The sequence below is a fragment of the Grampus griseus genome (assembly GCF_964374135.1).
Source record: "Grampus griseus genome assembly, chromosome: 2".
Taxonomy (NCBI): domain Eukaryota; kingdom Metazoa; phylum Chordata; class Mammalia; order Artiodactyla; family Delphinidae; genus Grampus; species Grampus griseus.
The window spans coordinates 63,720,172-63,734,207 of NC_139018.1; the positions used below are offsets into that span (position 1 = coordinate 63,720,172).

The 14,036-nt window shown below is 37.6% G+C and overlaps 1 protein-coding gene across 1 annotated transcript in view; it reads left to right on the forward strand.

Moving 5' to 3' along the window:
- The window catches only part of BAZ1A (bromodomain adjacent to zinc finger domain 1A), a 93,698-nt gene that overhangs the window by 33,967 nt on the left and 45,695 nt on the right, over positions 1-14,036 (forward strand). Inside the window, exons 4-6 of the mRNA XM_082649267.1 lie at positions 1,624-1,767; positions 4,289-4,390; positions 11,071-11,158. Of these exons, the coding sequence (XP_082505393.1) occupies positions 1,624-1,767; positions 4,289-4,390; positions 11,071-11,158 (334 nt within the window). The remainder of the gene's footprint in view (positions 1-1,623; positions 1,768-4,288; positions 4,391-11,070; positions 11,159-14,036) is intronic.

The window sequence follows — 14,036 nt, forward strand, 5'->3', positions numbered from 1 at the left end:
CAAGCATACGCTAAAATGTACACTAATGAAAATAAGTGCAATTACCTTGTAAAAATCCACCAGCTTCCCAAAATGAATCAGCTCTGAATATATTGTTTGTCTTTCTGGAATTGTATGATTCTGTTTTGGCTGTAAATGCAAAAATGTATTTTGAAAACATGTAAGCAAAAGGGCAAACTACTTGTAACCACTCATCTACTTTCTGTCTCTATGGATTTCCCTATTCTGGATATTTCATATAAATGGAATCTTTTTTTTTTAATTTTTAAAAATTTATTTATTGATCGATTTTTGGCTGCGTTGGGTCTTCGTTGCTGCGTTCCGGCTTTCTCTAGTTGCGGCGAGTGGGAGGCTACTCTTCATTGCAGTGCATGGGCTTCTTTTTTTTTTTTTTTTCCAACATCTTTATTGGAGTATAATTGCTTTACAATGGTGTGTTAGTTTCTGCTTTATAACAAAGTGAATCAGTTATACATATACATATGTTCCCATATCTCTTCCCTCTTGCGTCTCCCTCCCTCCCACCCTCCCTATCCCACCCCTCTAGGTGGTCACAAACCACTGAGCTGATCTCCCTGTGTTATGCGGCTGCTTCCCACTAGCTATCTGTTTTACGTTTGGTAGTGTATATATGTCCATGCCACTCTCTCACTTTGTCACAGCGTGGGCTTCTTATCGCTGTGGCTTCTCTTGTTGCGGAGCATGGGCTCTAGGCGCGTGGGCTTCAGTAGTTGCAGCATGCAAGCTCAGTAGTTGTGGCTCACGGGCTCTAGAGCCCAGGCTCAGTAGTTGTGGCACAGGGGCTTAGTTGCTCCACGGCATGTGGGATCTTCCTGGACCAGGGATCGAACCCATGTCCCGTGCGTTGGCTGGCGGATTCTTAACCACTGCACCACCAGGGAAGTCCCTGGCGTCATATATTATATGGCCTTTTCCGTCTGGTTTCTTTAATTTACCATGATGTTTTAAAGGTTCATCCATACTATAGAGTGCATCAGTATTTCATTCCTGTTTTTTTGCTGAATAATGTTCCATTGTATGGCTATAGCAAATTTAAATTATTTATCAGTTGAAAATTGGCACAGTAAAAATGAGATTGAGAAATATTTCAGTTGTGGTGAGTGAGTCTGAAATTGCAGCCTATAAAATCCAGATACAGCAGGCAGAGGTAAGGGAAGCCAAAATAGGGTAGAGTTAGTGAATAGGAAGCTTTCCAGAGATCAGAAATCACAATATAAGTTACAAAGAGAATAAAAAAGGTTATGATCAGGAGAATTTCAGAATTTAAAATACTGAATGCTTTGAAAAACTCTTGTAAGGCCTAATCTGTATAATGAGATATTATGCCAGTACTTGATTTTCTAAACAGTAACTTTAGTGATGAATATAATTGCTAAGAATCATGATAAATTGACTTTTAAAATAGTCTTGTATTGTGTTAAATCGTAGCTAACCTTTACTTAAATTGGATGTTACAGATTTTCTCTTTTATTAAATTGGTTATAGTAATCAGCCATAGTTTCTACAAAATTGCTTTTCATTTGTTCAAAATAGATTGCTCTGAAATGTTTGATTATAAAATATCAAGTGATTTGCATTTTTAAATGTATCATTTTCTTTCAGGTTACAGTGTAGGATTTTGGAAGTCCTCCCTCCATCACACCAAAATGGTTTTGCTAATGGACATGTCAGCAATATAGATGGAGAAACTATTATCATCAGTGATAGTGATGATTCAGAAACACAAGACAGTTCTTTTCAAAATGGGTAAGTGATTTTTAATAATTTTTAAAATGTATGAATTCCCTGGCTGTCCACGCTTTCACTGCTAAAGGCCCGGGTTCAATCCCTGGTCGGGGAACTGAGATCCCACAAGCCATGTGGCACAGCCTAAATAAATAAGTATGTATGTATGTATTTATTTATTTAAGTAAGTATGTATGTATGTCAGATTGGGTACTGATATCCCATTGAAATAATTTTTTCTCTTCCTTTCTAGTCATACACTGGATACTATGTATCTAAACCATATGGTTCAACAACACCTTAGAATTTGCAAAAACTGAAACTTACCTAGTTAATTCTAGTCAGCTGCACAAGAACAATTGAAGCTCACTTCATTCAGTTATACACTCCACTTTTGTTTACCTGGGAAAATTCATTCTGTCCTTTATTATTCACTTTATGGTGCATATAGTAAAGAAACTCTGTAAGTTTCTGAGATTTAGTCAATTGACAGCTTTGGTCAGCTGAGTGCTCTTGGAGAAAAATCATATAAATCCATATAGATTGGCACTGTCTGCAGTGTGTGTACTGTATTTATATCACTTTGACTGTATCTTACTTTCATTACCCAATTGCCCAGTGCTTCTCTTTATCATCCTTTCATATCATTTTCTTCTCTATAACCCCCACTTATATCCCCTTTACATATACAGTTGCATTCACAGAGGCAGCTTTTCCAGAATCTAACCACTTCTCTGTACTGCCACCACTACCCTCTTAGTCTGTACTGCCAACATTTTTCTCACTTAGTTTTATTGCATTAGCTTTCTAACTGGTATCCCTGTTTGCACTCTGTTCCCCTCATCCCAGCCAGAATGATCCTTCTGAAGTGTAAGTTAAATCATTATCACCCCATTATTCAGAATCCTCCGGTGTCTTTTTTCTTTTTTAAAAAAATTAATTTATTTATTTTTGGTTGCATTGGGTCTTCGTTGCTGCGTGAGGGCTTTCTCTAGTTGCAGCGAGCAGGGACTGCTCTTTGTTGCGGTGTGCGGACTCCTCATTTTGGTGGCCTCTGTAGTTGCGGAGCAGGGCTCTAGGCGCGCGAGCCTCAGTAGTTGCAGCACTTGAGCTCAGTAGTTGTGGCGCGCAGGCTCTGTAGTTGTGGCACACGGGCTTAGTTGCCCTGAGGCATGTGAGATCTTCCCGAACTAGGGATCAAACCCATGTTCCCTGCATTGGCAGGTGGATTCCCAACCACTACGCCACCAGGGAAGTCCCTCCTCTGGTGTCTTTACTCAAAGTAAAATTGAAAGCCCTTAATGATAACCCATAGTCTGGCCTTGCTGCTGCCTCTCTGACTGAACCTTCCTCTTTTTCTCCCTGTTGATTCTGCTTCTTGTGCAAACCATGCATGCCTTCCCCTCAGGACCTTTACACTTTTCTCTCTTCCTTTAAAAACTCATTTCCCCAAGAGTTTTTTCATGGGTTGCTCCCTCATTTTTTTCAGATCTCTGCTTAAATGTCAACTTCTTGGAAGGCCTACCTGGTCAATTTATCAGGGATCATCACCCTATATGAAATAGAGACCTTTCACTCTGCACTCTATTCCCTTCATAGCACTTACCACCTACCCTGTCGTCTATTTTGTTTGTCTCCCCGCTGTATTTCTATTTTGTTCACCAGTGAATCCTTATTCTTTAGTATTTGGCACATTGTAAGCTCTTAACTATTTAGTGAATGGATGGATGCATGAATGAATATACCCTCAAAAGAGAAGAAAAAATGAGAAATTGGTAGGGGTGGGAATTAAATGTGTAGCCTCTTTGCTAGTTCTTGAAACAGGGTAAACTACACTATCTCCACTTTTGCTCTTAGATTACGTAGCTAAAAATGGTTTAAAAGTAAATCCAAGAGCTGTTTATAGATTTATCTAACCTAAACTGGAGAGCCTGCTTATTCATCTGGAGTTAATTTCTTCACCCAAGGAAAATTTATTGAATGAGTAATTAAAGTACCTACCTCACATAAAATAGTGCTCTGTGCTATTTTGGCTAATAAAATAGTGAGGCATATCAGTAACTTATAAAATCATAATTAAAATTAAAATGCATTAGATTCTGTTATAGTATGTCCTTAGAAACTAGATTTCATGTAAAATATCATGTTTCCAAACAAATTTTTTTTTTAATTTTTTATTTATTTTTGGCTGCGTTGGGTCTCTGTTGCTGCATGCGGACTTTCTCTAGTTGCAGGGCTACTCTTCGTTGTGGTGCGTGGGCTTCTCATTACAGTGGCTTCTCTTGTTGCAGAGCATGGGCTCTAGGCACGTGGGCTTCAGTAATTGCGGCGCGTGGGCTCAGTAGTTGCAGTGCATGGGCTCCAGGGCGCAGGCTCAGTAGTTGTGGCACACGGGCTTAGTTGCTCTGCGGCATGTGGGATCTTCCTGGACTAGGGATCGAACCCATGTCCCCTGCATTGCAGGTGGATTCTTAACCACTGCACCACCAGGGAAGTCCCCCAAACAAATTATTAACTTATTTTGTGTCTTTGCTCTTTTTAGGAAGAAGAAAGATACAGTTGATCCCTTATTATTCAAGTACAAGGTGCAACCCACTAAAAAAGAATTGTATGAGTGTGCTATTGTTAAAGCAACACAAATCAGGTAAAATTCCATATCTTCTGTATGGTAGTTTAAAGTAGAATAATTACGTTCAGTTAAGGAGATTTGATGTGGAACAAATGGGTAGTAGCGAGTGATTGCTTCCCTTTTTAAAATACATGTATATTTATATGCTCATAGACTGATAATGTGATTCCTAGTGAACCATGAGCCCTTTGTCTAGTTTAGTAACTAACTCCAGATAGTCTTCACATCTAAAAAATTAAGAAGGATTCTATTTATGAAGCACTTCTCATGAGAGAACTCAGTTTTCAAAGCTGAGAAACCTGGTGCTTAGAAGTACGTCACATTTGTAATATTATGTTCATTAGACACAAACATCTGATCAGTCTCTGCCCATTTCTGAGGAAGTTTAATAACAAAAAATGAGTATGTTTAAAAATTCCTGTTTGTGACCTAATCAAAAGATAGAGGTAGTCATGAAACAACCTAAGTGTCCTTTGACAGATGAATGGATAAAGCAGATGTGGTATATATATACAATGGAATACTACTCAGCCATAAAAAGGATGAAATAATGCCATTTGCAGCAACATAGATGGACCTAGAGATTATTATACTAAGTGAATTGTCAGACAGAGAAAGACAAACATCATGTGATATCTCTTATATGTGGAATCTAAAATATGACACAGGGATTCCCTGGTGGCGCAGTGGTTGAGAGTCCACCTGCTGATGCAGGGGACACGGGTTCGTGCCCCGGTCCGGGAAGATCCCACATGCCGCGGAGCGGCTGCACCCGTGAGCCATGGCCACTGAGCCTGCGCGTCCGGAGCCTGTTGCTGCGCAACGGGAGAGGCCACAACAGTGAGAGGCCCGTGTACCGCAAAAACAAAATATATATATATATATATATATATATATATATATATGACACAAATGAACTTATCTACAAAACAAAAACAGACTCAGGCATAGAGAACAGACTTGTGGTTGCCAAGGGGGATGGGGATCGGGGAGGCATGGATTGGGAGTTTGGGATAAGTAGATGCTTTGCATTCTATACATCTATTATGTATAGAATGGATAAACAACAAGGTCCTACTGTATAGCACAGGGAACTATATTCAATATCCTGTGATAAACCATAATGGAAAAGAATACGAAAAAGAATATATATGTATAACCAAATCACTTTGCTGTACAGCAGAAATTACCACAACGTTGTAAATCAATTCTACTTCAATAAAATTTAAAAAATAAAAAAACAAAATGCGAAAGAGAGGTACTGAATGGTTAATATTTAAAAGAACTGGCTCTAGGTTACATTGATATATTTTAGGAAAATCCCTGTTGTTGCCTGTTGAGGTTAGTCTCTTAGTCACCTGAAAGTAAGTAGTTGACATCATCAGCCAGCTATCAACTTGTCACCTAGGATTCAGTCTTGCATTTTGTTTTATGTAAAATAATTTTACTAATTCTCTCATCCCTGTTGCCCTCCCCCCACCCATATACTCATGAGTCCAAAGAAAAGTGATAACAATATTATAAATATTGAGTGGATCCTGAGTCAGGTATATTACTTTCTATAAACTATATGGGTCTGTGCAGTTTTTTGTTTGTTTTTGGGGGCCTATCATTAATGTAAGATCTCTGGAGCATTCTCCGCTTATTGTATATTGAAAAATAGCATTTCCAAGATAATGCTCATGAATTATTCCAACTTTTGAATTTATTTAGTTTATGGGCTAATGAATAGCATAGTTGAGACAACCAATGTTTTCCTTATTCATTGTTGAGCCTTTTCCTTTTTTTTTTTGTTTTTAGTTCAAGATATGTTTTTTACGTAATGTAATTCCCTATTTAATATTTTTCACTTTTCTATTTACTTTTTGACTTATACTGTAAATATAATTCTGCTAGATCTTGGTTACAGTTGTATTAACTCATTTTCTTCTTAATTGGTGAGGCAAAGAATTATAAGGTGGAAAGTTATACTTGATAACAGAAGACTTAAATGACTTGCAGCTCTTTGTTGGCACCAAAAGATAATACTGTTCCACAGATGCAAAACTCCTCAACAAAATACTAGCAAACAGAATCCAACAGCATATTAAACGGATCATACACCATGATCAAGTGGGGTTTATCCCAGGAATGCAAGAATTCTTCAGTATATGCAAATCAATCAATGTGATACACCATATTAACAAATCGAAGGAGAAAAACCACATGATCATCTCAATGGATGCAGAGAAAGCTTTCAACAAAATTCAACACCCATTTATGATAAAAACCCTCCAGAAAGTAGGCATAGAGGGAACTTAACTCAACATAATAAAGGCCATATATGACAAACCCACAACCAACAGTGTCCTCAATGGTGAAACACTGAAACCATTTCCACTAAGATCAGGAACAACACAAGGTTGCCACTCTCACCACTATTATTCAACATAGTTTTGGAAGTTTTAGCCACAGCAGTCAGAGAAGAAAAAGAAATAAAAGGAATCCAAATCGGAAAAGAAGAAGTAAAGCCATCACTGTTTACAGATGACATGATACTGTACATAGAGGAGCCTAAAGATGCTACCAGAAAACTACTAGAGCTAATCAATGAATTTGGTAAAGTAGCAGGATACAAAATTCATGCACAGAAATCTCTTGCGTTCCTACACACTAATGATGAAAAATCTGAAAGTGAAATTAAGAAAGCACTTCCATTTACCATTGCAACAAAAAGAATAAAATACCTAGAAATAAACCTACCTAAGGAGACAAAAGACCTGTATGCAGAAAATTATAAGACACTGATGAAAGAAGTTAAAGATGATACAAATAGATGGAGAGATATACCATGTTCTTGGATTGGAAGAATCAACATTGTGAAAATGACTATACTACCCAAAGCAATCTACAGATTCAATGTAATCCCTGTCAAGCTACCAATGGCATTTTTCACAGAACTAGAACAAAAATTTTCACTATTTGTTTGGAAACACAAAAGACCCTGAATAGCCAAAGCAATCTTGAGAAAGAAAAACGGAGCTGGAGGAGTCAGGCTCCCTGACTTCAGACTATACTACAAAGCTACAGTAATCAAGACAGTATGGTACTGGCACAAAAACAGAAGTATAGATCAATGGAACAGGATAGAATACCCAGAGATAAACCCATGCACATATGGTCACCTTATCTTTGATAAAGGAGTCAAGGGTATACAATGGAGAAAAGACAGCGTCTCTAATAAGTGGTGCTGGGAAAACTGACCAGCTACATGTAAAAGAACGAAATTAGAGCACTCCCTAACACCATACACAAACGTAAACTCAAAATGGATTAAATACCTAAATGCAAGGCCAGACACTAACAAACCCTTGGAGTAAAACATAGGCAGAACACTCTATGACATAAATCACAGCAAGACCCTTTTTGACCCACCTCCTAGAAAAATGGAATTAAAAACAAAAATAAACAAATGGGACCTAATGAAACCTAAAAGCTTTTGCACAGCAAAGGAAATCATAAACAAGATGAAAAGACAACCCTCAGAATGGGAGAAAATATTTTCAAGTGAAGCAACTGACCAAGGATTAATCTCCAAAATTTACAAGCAGCTCATGCAGCTCAATGTCAAAAAGACAAAACAACCCAATCCAAAACTGGGCAGAAGACCTAAATAGACATTTCTCCAAAGAAGATATACAGATTGCCAACAAACACATGAAAGAATGCTCAACATCATTAATCGTTAGAGAAATGCGAGTCAAAAGTACAATGCGATATCATCTCACACCGGTCAGAAGACCATCATCAAAAAATCTACAAATAATAAATGCTGGAGAGGGTATGGAGAAAAGGGAACCCTCTTGCACTGTTGGTGGGAATGTAAATTGATACAGCCACGATGGAGAACAGTATGGAGGTTCCTTAAAAAACTAAAAATAGAACTACTATACGACCCAGCAATCCCACTACTGGGCATATACCCTGAGAAAACCATAATTCAAAAAGAGTCATGTACCACAAGGTTCATTGCAGCCCTATTTACAATAGCCAGGACATGGAAGCAACCTAAGTGTCCGTCGACGGATGAATGGATAAAGAAGATGTGGCACATACATACTATGGAATATTACTCAGCCATAAAAAGAAATGAAATTCAGTTATTTGTAGTGAGGTGGATGGACCTAGAGTCTGTCATACAGAGCGAAGTAAGTCAGAAAGAGAAAAACAAACACCATATGCTAACACATATATATGGAATCCAAAAGAAAAAAAAATGGTCATGAAGAACCTAGGGGCAAGACAGGAATAAAGACGCAGACCTACTAGAGAATGGACTTGAGGACACGGTGAGGGGGAAGGGTAAGCTGGGACAAAGTTAGAGACGGGTAGTGCATGTATGGACATATATACACTACCAAATGTGAACTAGATAGATAGTGGGAAGCAGTCTCATAGCACAGGGAGATCAGCTCGGTGCTTTGTGACCAGCTAGAAGGGTGGGGTAGGGAGGGAGACACGAGAGGGAGGAGATACGGGGCTATATGTTTATGTATAACTGATTCACTTTGTTATAAAGCAGAAACTAACACACCATTGTAAAGCAATTATACTCCAATAAAAACTTAAAAAAATAAAAAAGAGGTAGAGGGGAACCTTCAGAGACAGGTCAACCCATCATAATATGCAGAGCTTATTTGGATCTTGATTCAAATATACTAACTGTACAAATGAAGCAAAACAACTAAATCTGAACACTGAAAGGACATTTGATGATATTAAGGAATTATTGTTACTAATTTATAACATTTTACAAAATGCTTTGGTGGTTATGTTTTTTAAAGAGCCATTGTCTTTTAAAGATACATGCTGAAAAACTTACAGATGAAATAATATGATGTCTGGAATATGCTTCACACAATATGGAAAAGAGGAAGTATTTGAGTTATTGATGCAAAAAATAAAAGATAATACTGTTCCTATAATAAAGAGATGTTAATATTCCTGTAAGGAAGACTTGATATGATAGAGTAGCTCTGACAAGTAGAACTTTCTGCAATGATAGAAAGGTTATATGTGTGCTGTCCAGTATGGTGGAACTGTGGGCTAGTAATAGTGAGGAACGGAAGTTTTAATTTTAATTTCATTTATTTTAAAAAAAAAACAAAAAAACAAAACAGGGACTTTCCCTGGTGGTCCAGCAGTTAAAACTTCACCTTCCAATGCAGGGTGTACGGGTTCAATCCCTGGTCCAGGAGCTAAGATCCCACAAGCCTCTTGGCCAGAAAACCAAAAATATAAAACAGAAGCAATATAGTAACAAATTCAGTAAAGACTTTAAAAACAGTCCACATCGAAAAAGTCTTAAAAAATAAGTATATGGCTAATACGTGCCAGGTAGGACAATACATTTCTTGAGGACTAGTATATTTAGTCAATAGTCAAAACATAATTACCTTCTCAGCTACTGTATGGTGCTGGGATCCTTTTTCAGATCCTTTTATTCGTATAGTCCTTCCTGTAGTTTAGGAAAAGAATATATATTTGGGGGAGGGCTACTACTTAAAAACTCCTATATTGTTTGTTTACTCATAGAAGCTTTTAACTTGGTTTTTTTTGAAAGGAATACTTTAAATTCAGTTCAAACATTTCCTTTCTTTCCAGAACCTTTCCAGAAATACTTGTGTGTTATTTTTTTGTTCTGCTCTGTGTGTGGTGGTGGTGCTGTTTTTTAATTTGGGAGCAAGGGAAAATGAAAAATAGTGTATTTTTAGAATCATAATAAATCTAGCTCTCTTTAATTTTAATCCCATGAATTTGTTGGCTGCCATATGATGTTTAAATACAGAATATTTTAGAATTTGATAAAAACCCATGTTCAGTTCTATTCACAATATCCTTTTGAATGTTGATTTATATAGTATTATGTGATAATATCTGGTAGTCTACGAATTTTAATTATGTTAAGAATTTTAATGGTGATACTTGTAGGAATGATCATCTAATTTTATAAAATTTGGTTTACTCTGTGGTATATTTTCCTTGAGGTTTATTTGATTTCTAAGTGGTTCCTAAGCAACAAATGCATATGCTGGGGTTTTTTTGTTGTTTTTTTTTAAAGATCAAAGTGCTATGGCAGGGGGTAGGGGACGGAAAGGGTTTTTTTTGTTGGTTTTTTTTTAAATTAATTAATTTATTTATTTATTTATTTTTGGCTGTGTTGGGTCTTTGTTTCTGCGCGAGGGCTTTCTCTAGTTTCAGTGGGCGGGGGCCACTCTTGATCGCGGTGCGCGGGCCTCTCACTGTCGCGGCCTCTCTTCTTGCGGAGCACAGGCTGCGGACACACAGGCTCAGTAGTTGTGGCTCATGGGCCCAGTTGCTCCGCGGCATGTGGGATCTTCCCAGACCAGGGCTCGAACCCGTGTCCCCTGAATTGGCAGGCAGATTCTCAACCACTGCGCCACCAGGGAAGCCCCGTATGCTGTTTTTGTAATGGACTTTTATGGTAGATCCACTCAAGCTGATTTTATAACATTCTACATAAATACTTCTATTTGAAGTTTCTCGTAACTTCTATATAACTACTATTGGAAAATGAAATTTTCTTCTTTTCCTAGGCTTGAAATTGAGGTTATGCATTCAAAAGAGATGATGGAGTTCAGATTGAATTCTTTGATACTAACACTTTCTTCTTTCTCCTCCTTTTCCCCTTGTAGCCGCAGAAAACACCTATTTTCTCGTGATAAACTAAAGCTTTTTCTGAAGCAACACTGTGAACCACAAGATGGAATCATTAAAATTAAGGTAATCGGAACAGTGATATTATTTGTTGGAAAGAAGGGGAAAAAAGAGAAAAATGAGCGATGTTATAAAGTTGTAACATTGTAGAAATGTTACTCCAAATTTGGTTGAAAATAGCTCTCTTTTTATCTGGAGCCAGTTTTAGTAATTTTCATTGGATTAAATACTGTTTTTTGCAATTGCTAGAATTGCTAAGTGGGTCAGGTACTTCCACTTTTTTCCTTGTGTAAAAATGGTCAACCAGGGCTTCCCTGGTGGCACAGTGGTTCAGAGTCTGCCTTCCGATGCAGGGGACACGGGTTCGTGCCCCGGTCTGGGAAGATCCCACATGCCGCGGAGCGGCTGGGCCCGTGAGCCATGGCCGCTGAGCCTGCGCATCCAGAGCCTGTGCTCCGCAACAGGAGAGGCCACAACAGTGAGAGGCCCGTGTACCGCAAAAAAAAAAAAAAAAGATCAACCAAGACAGATGAGACTAGAGGGAAAACTTGGAGAAAGAAAAGTTATGGGGAGAAATCCCTGGTGGTCCCGTGGTTAGGACTCCACCTTTCCACTGCATGGAGCGTGGGTTCAATCCCCGGTTGGGGAACTAAAATCCCGCAAGCCACGTGGCTAAAAAAAAAAAAGTTATGCGTGTAGGGCAGCTAGTGCTTTCTAATAGTGTAGTACTGGCTCACAAAAACAGATTCAAAGAACAGTGCTAAAATAGATCCTACTAGATAGGAAAACAATATATATATAATAAAAAGAATCTCAGAGACGAATACTAAGCAGATAGATTATATTTTATTCATAACCATTCAGAGGGAAAAAATCAAGTTTAGAAACCTCACATTGTATACTAAGTAAAAAGTTAAATGGTGAAACTAAAACTGCTTTTTTTTAATGAGAAATATTTAACTCATACTGGGAGAGAGACACTAAGTAGAAAAGCAAAAGAATGGGTTAGAGAGATGTATGCATGTGTCAAAAATCAGCTACTGTATGCTTAAGATTTGTGCATTTCATCATATGTAAATGTTACATCAAAAGAAAAGATAAGAATTAAAAGAATAGATGAATTTACTCTATGTGAAAAGTAGCATTTCAAATCTAGAGACCAAGATAGATTATTTAATAAATAGAACTGGGACCCTTGGTTAACTATTTGAAAAAATAAAGTTGGGTCTAACTCCAAAAAAAAAACAGGACATGAGATAACTCTTAATGTCATTTATGCTGAAGTACTTAGAAGGAGCAGTAGAAAAGAAGTACCAAAGATGAGATTGATTTGACACTATAAACTTATGTAGGTTTAAAAATGTCATGAATATATTTCAAGGGCAAGTGCTGGAGGAAAAATACTTTCAGTGAATACAGTGAAGAGCTCAAATCAATTATAAAACATAAGCACCCCATTAGAAAAATAGACAGACATGATCAAACTTCACAGTGGATGAAGTATTAAAACTTGAAAACACATAAGATAGAATCATCTGAAATAAATAATTTTTAAAATATTTGTCTTTGATAAGAGAACATAATTTAAGCATTCTGTCTATATAGTATTGAACAGGTAGCCATGTAGAATGATGCTTGCAAAAAGTTGATTTAGATACTTGTGATAAGTGGCTAGAACAGTGCCTGACACTTGATAGGCAGTCAGTGAATATGTGAGTAGTTGCATATGTGTATCATAAATAGCCAGCCTAACTTTCTAAGATCTCTTACACATCAGTGAACAAAAACAACCTAATTAGGGAAAAAATGTTGAAGGACATCAGCAGTTATTCACCAAGGAAAACAAAGTCAGTAAACATGAAAAGAAATTCAACTTTACTTAATAAATATTGAAAGTTAAGGTGACAGTAAGCATTTTTCTCTTAGAGTGTAATGAAAGATGGTTAGTGGATATTCTAGTATACTTGCACACACGCACACACCCCCTCAAAACAACAAAGTTTGGGGACTTCCCTCGTGGTCCAGTGGTAAAGAATCCATCTTCCAATGCAGGGGACGCGGGTGCTATCCCTGGTCGGGGAACTAAGATCCCACATGCCGTGGGGCAACTTAAGCCCGTGTGCCACAACTACTGAGCTTGTGTGCTCTGGAGTCCGCGAACCACAACTAGAGAGCCTGTGCACCACAATGAAAGATTCTGCATGCCACAACTAAGACCCGACGCAGCCAAATAAATAAGTAAATAACAACAACAAAGTTTGATAACCTGTGTGTGAGTGTAGACTGCTGTTACGAGTACCTGCAAGAACACAAAGATGTGGTATTTTTGTTTATTGTGTGTGTTGTGTGTGTGAATGAGGACACCTTGGCAATTAATATATTAAAACCTATTTTGACCTTTTTTGGGTATGTATTTGAGAAGAAACCACCCATTCATACTTAAAGGGCAGTTCTCTACATTCACAGGTTATTTAAGTGGGATAGTAGACAGCCATCTTAATGGAATTTATTTTAATGTAAAATCTTAATGGACTCTAGATTTACTCTGATGGCCAGAACTGATTGACTTTTAGGTGTTAACAGCTATGTTCTACCAAAAGCAAAAATATTATATAGAAAATTGAATTCCAAGTAGAAGCATTCCTATTTTGTTAATAACTTAAAATTTTGTATCATCACATTTTCTGTATTTCTGTAAATGGCATTTTTTTTTTTTGGAGAGAAAGAAAGAGTGATGATCTCGGCCGTTAGACCAGAAGTAATCTTCAGAATTGCTTAATCAAAAATAAGAAGTTTAGGGACTTCCCTGGTTGTTCAGTGGTTAAGAATCCATCTTCCACTTCCCTGGTGGTGCAGTGGTTAAGAATCCGCCTGCCAATTCAGGGAACATGGGTTTGAGCCCTCGTCCGGGAAGATCCTACATGCCACAGAGCAACTAAGCCTG